The 1,041-nt window shown below is 48.4% G+C and overlaps 1 protein-coding gene across 1 annotated transcript in view; it reads right to left on the reverse strand.

Moving 5' to 3' along the window:
• lrrc40 (leucine rich repeat containing 40) overlaps nucleotides 1-1,041 on the reverse strand; it is a gene marked incomplete at its 5' end in the record, with an annotated part of 10,371 nt that overhangs the window by 4,070 nt on the left and 5,260 nt on the right. The window contains one exon of the mRNA XM_015369103.1: nucleotides 467-512. Coding sequence (XP_015224589.1) covers nucleotides 467-512 — 46 coding nt within the window. The remainder of the gene's footprint in view (nucleotides 1-466; nucleotides 513-1,041) is intronic.

A 1,041-nucleotide genomic window follows, 5' to 3' on the forward strand; every position in this document is an offset into this window, starting at 1 on the left:
GGTCTGTAAGATGAGGCGGTCTGTAAGATGAGGCGGTCTGTAAGATGAGGCGGTCTGTAAGATGAGGCAGTCTGTAAGATGAGACGGTCTGTAAGATGAGGCGGTCTGTAAGATGAGGCGGTCTCTAAGGTGAGGCAGTCTGATCATGAGCTCTTTGTTATCTGAGAACCGAGCCAGAACTGGGTTCATTCTGGCGCCGCCCGGTTCATTGTGCGTTCCATTTACAGTCAACGGTTACCTTGGTTACCGTGCTGGAACCGACCATAAGGGCAGTGGTAATGGGTCTATAGACCACCTCAGTGGAGCTGTGCTGACTCAATGAGGGCGAAACGCCACGCCTTCTTTCCCCGCCCGCAGAGCTACCATCAACCCTTCACTTCCTGTCGGTGTTTCCTAACCTGATGTCTGCGGTTCACTTTCAGTACTTTAGATTTTAACACAGATCAAAACAAAAGGAAAACTTCACCTTTAATCCGTCCTCTTAGATACTTCAGGAGATCACTGGTTCCTTTCTGTGGTTAGATGAAAAGATTTCTGTTAATTTTTGATTTATTTATTCATTTCTCCACCAGCAGCATGAAGATTCTCTGATGAAACAGCTGATAGACTGACAGCACTGATAGCACATGGATAAATCTGCTGCTGCTTCATTTAATCTAAGAAAATCCTACGATGGTCGCAGAAATAACCTCAATCTGACAATTAGGGTTAGCTATGATGATATGAAATCCATGAGAGTGAGAACGTCCACTGACTGGACGTCTGAAGGACTGCTACCCCTGATGAGTCCAGATGTTCACCAATGTGCACCAGAGGTGCCTGGTTCCCGGCCAAACCCAGGCGGCCGAGGTTTGAGGACGCGTTCCCGTTGTTCAGGTTTAGCGAGAAAACAACTCTACGTCCATCTGTTGGGGGTTCAGACACATCAGAAGATACAAACCCAGAGAACCGTCAATGACCCAGAGAGCCGTCAATGACCCAGAGAGCCGTCAATGACCCAGAGAGCCGTCAGTGACCCAGAGAGCCGTCAATGACCCAGAG

The sequence above is a fragment of the Cyprinodon variegatus genome, unplaced genomic scaffold (assembly GCF_000732505.1).
Source record: "Cyprinodon variegatus isolate N-32 unplaced genomic scaffold, C_variegatus-1.0 Scaffold2464, whole genome shotgun sequence".
In the NCBI taxonomy this organism is placed as follows: domain Eukaryota; kingdom Metazoa; phylum Chordata; class Actinopteri; order Cyprinodontiformes; family Cyprinodontidae; genus Cyprinodon; species Cyprinodon variegatus.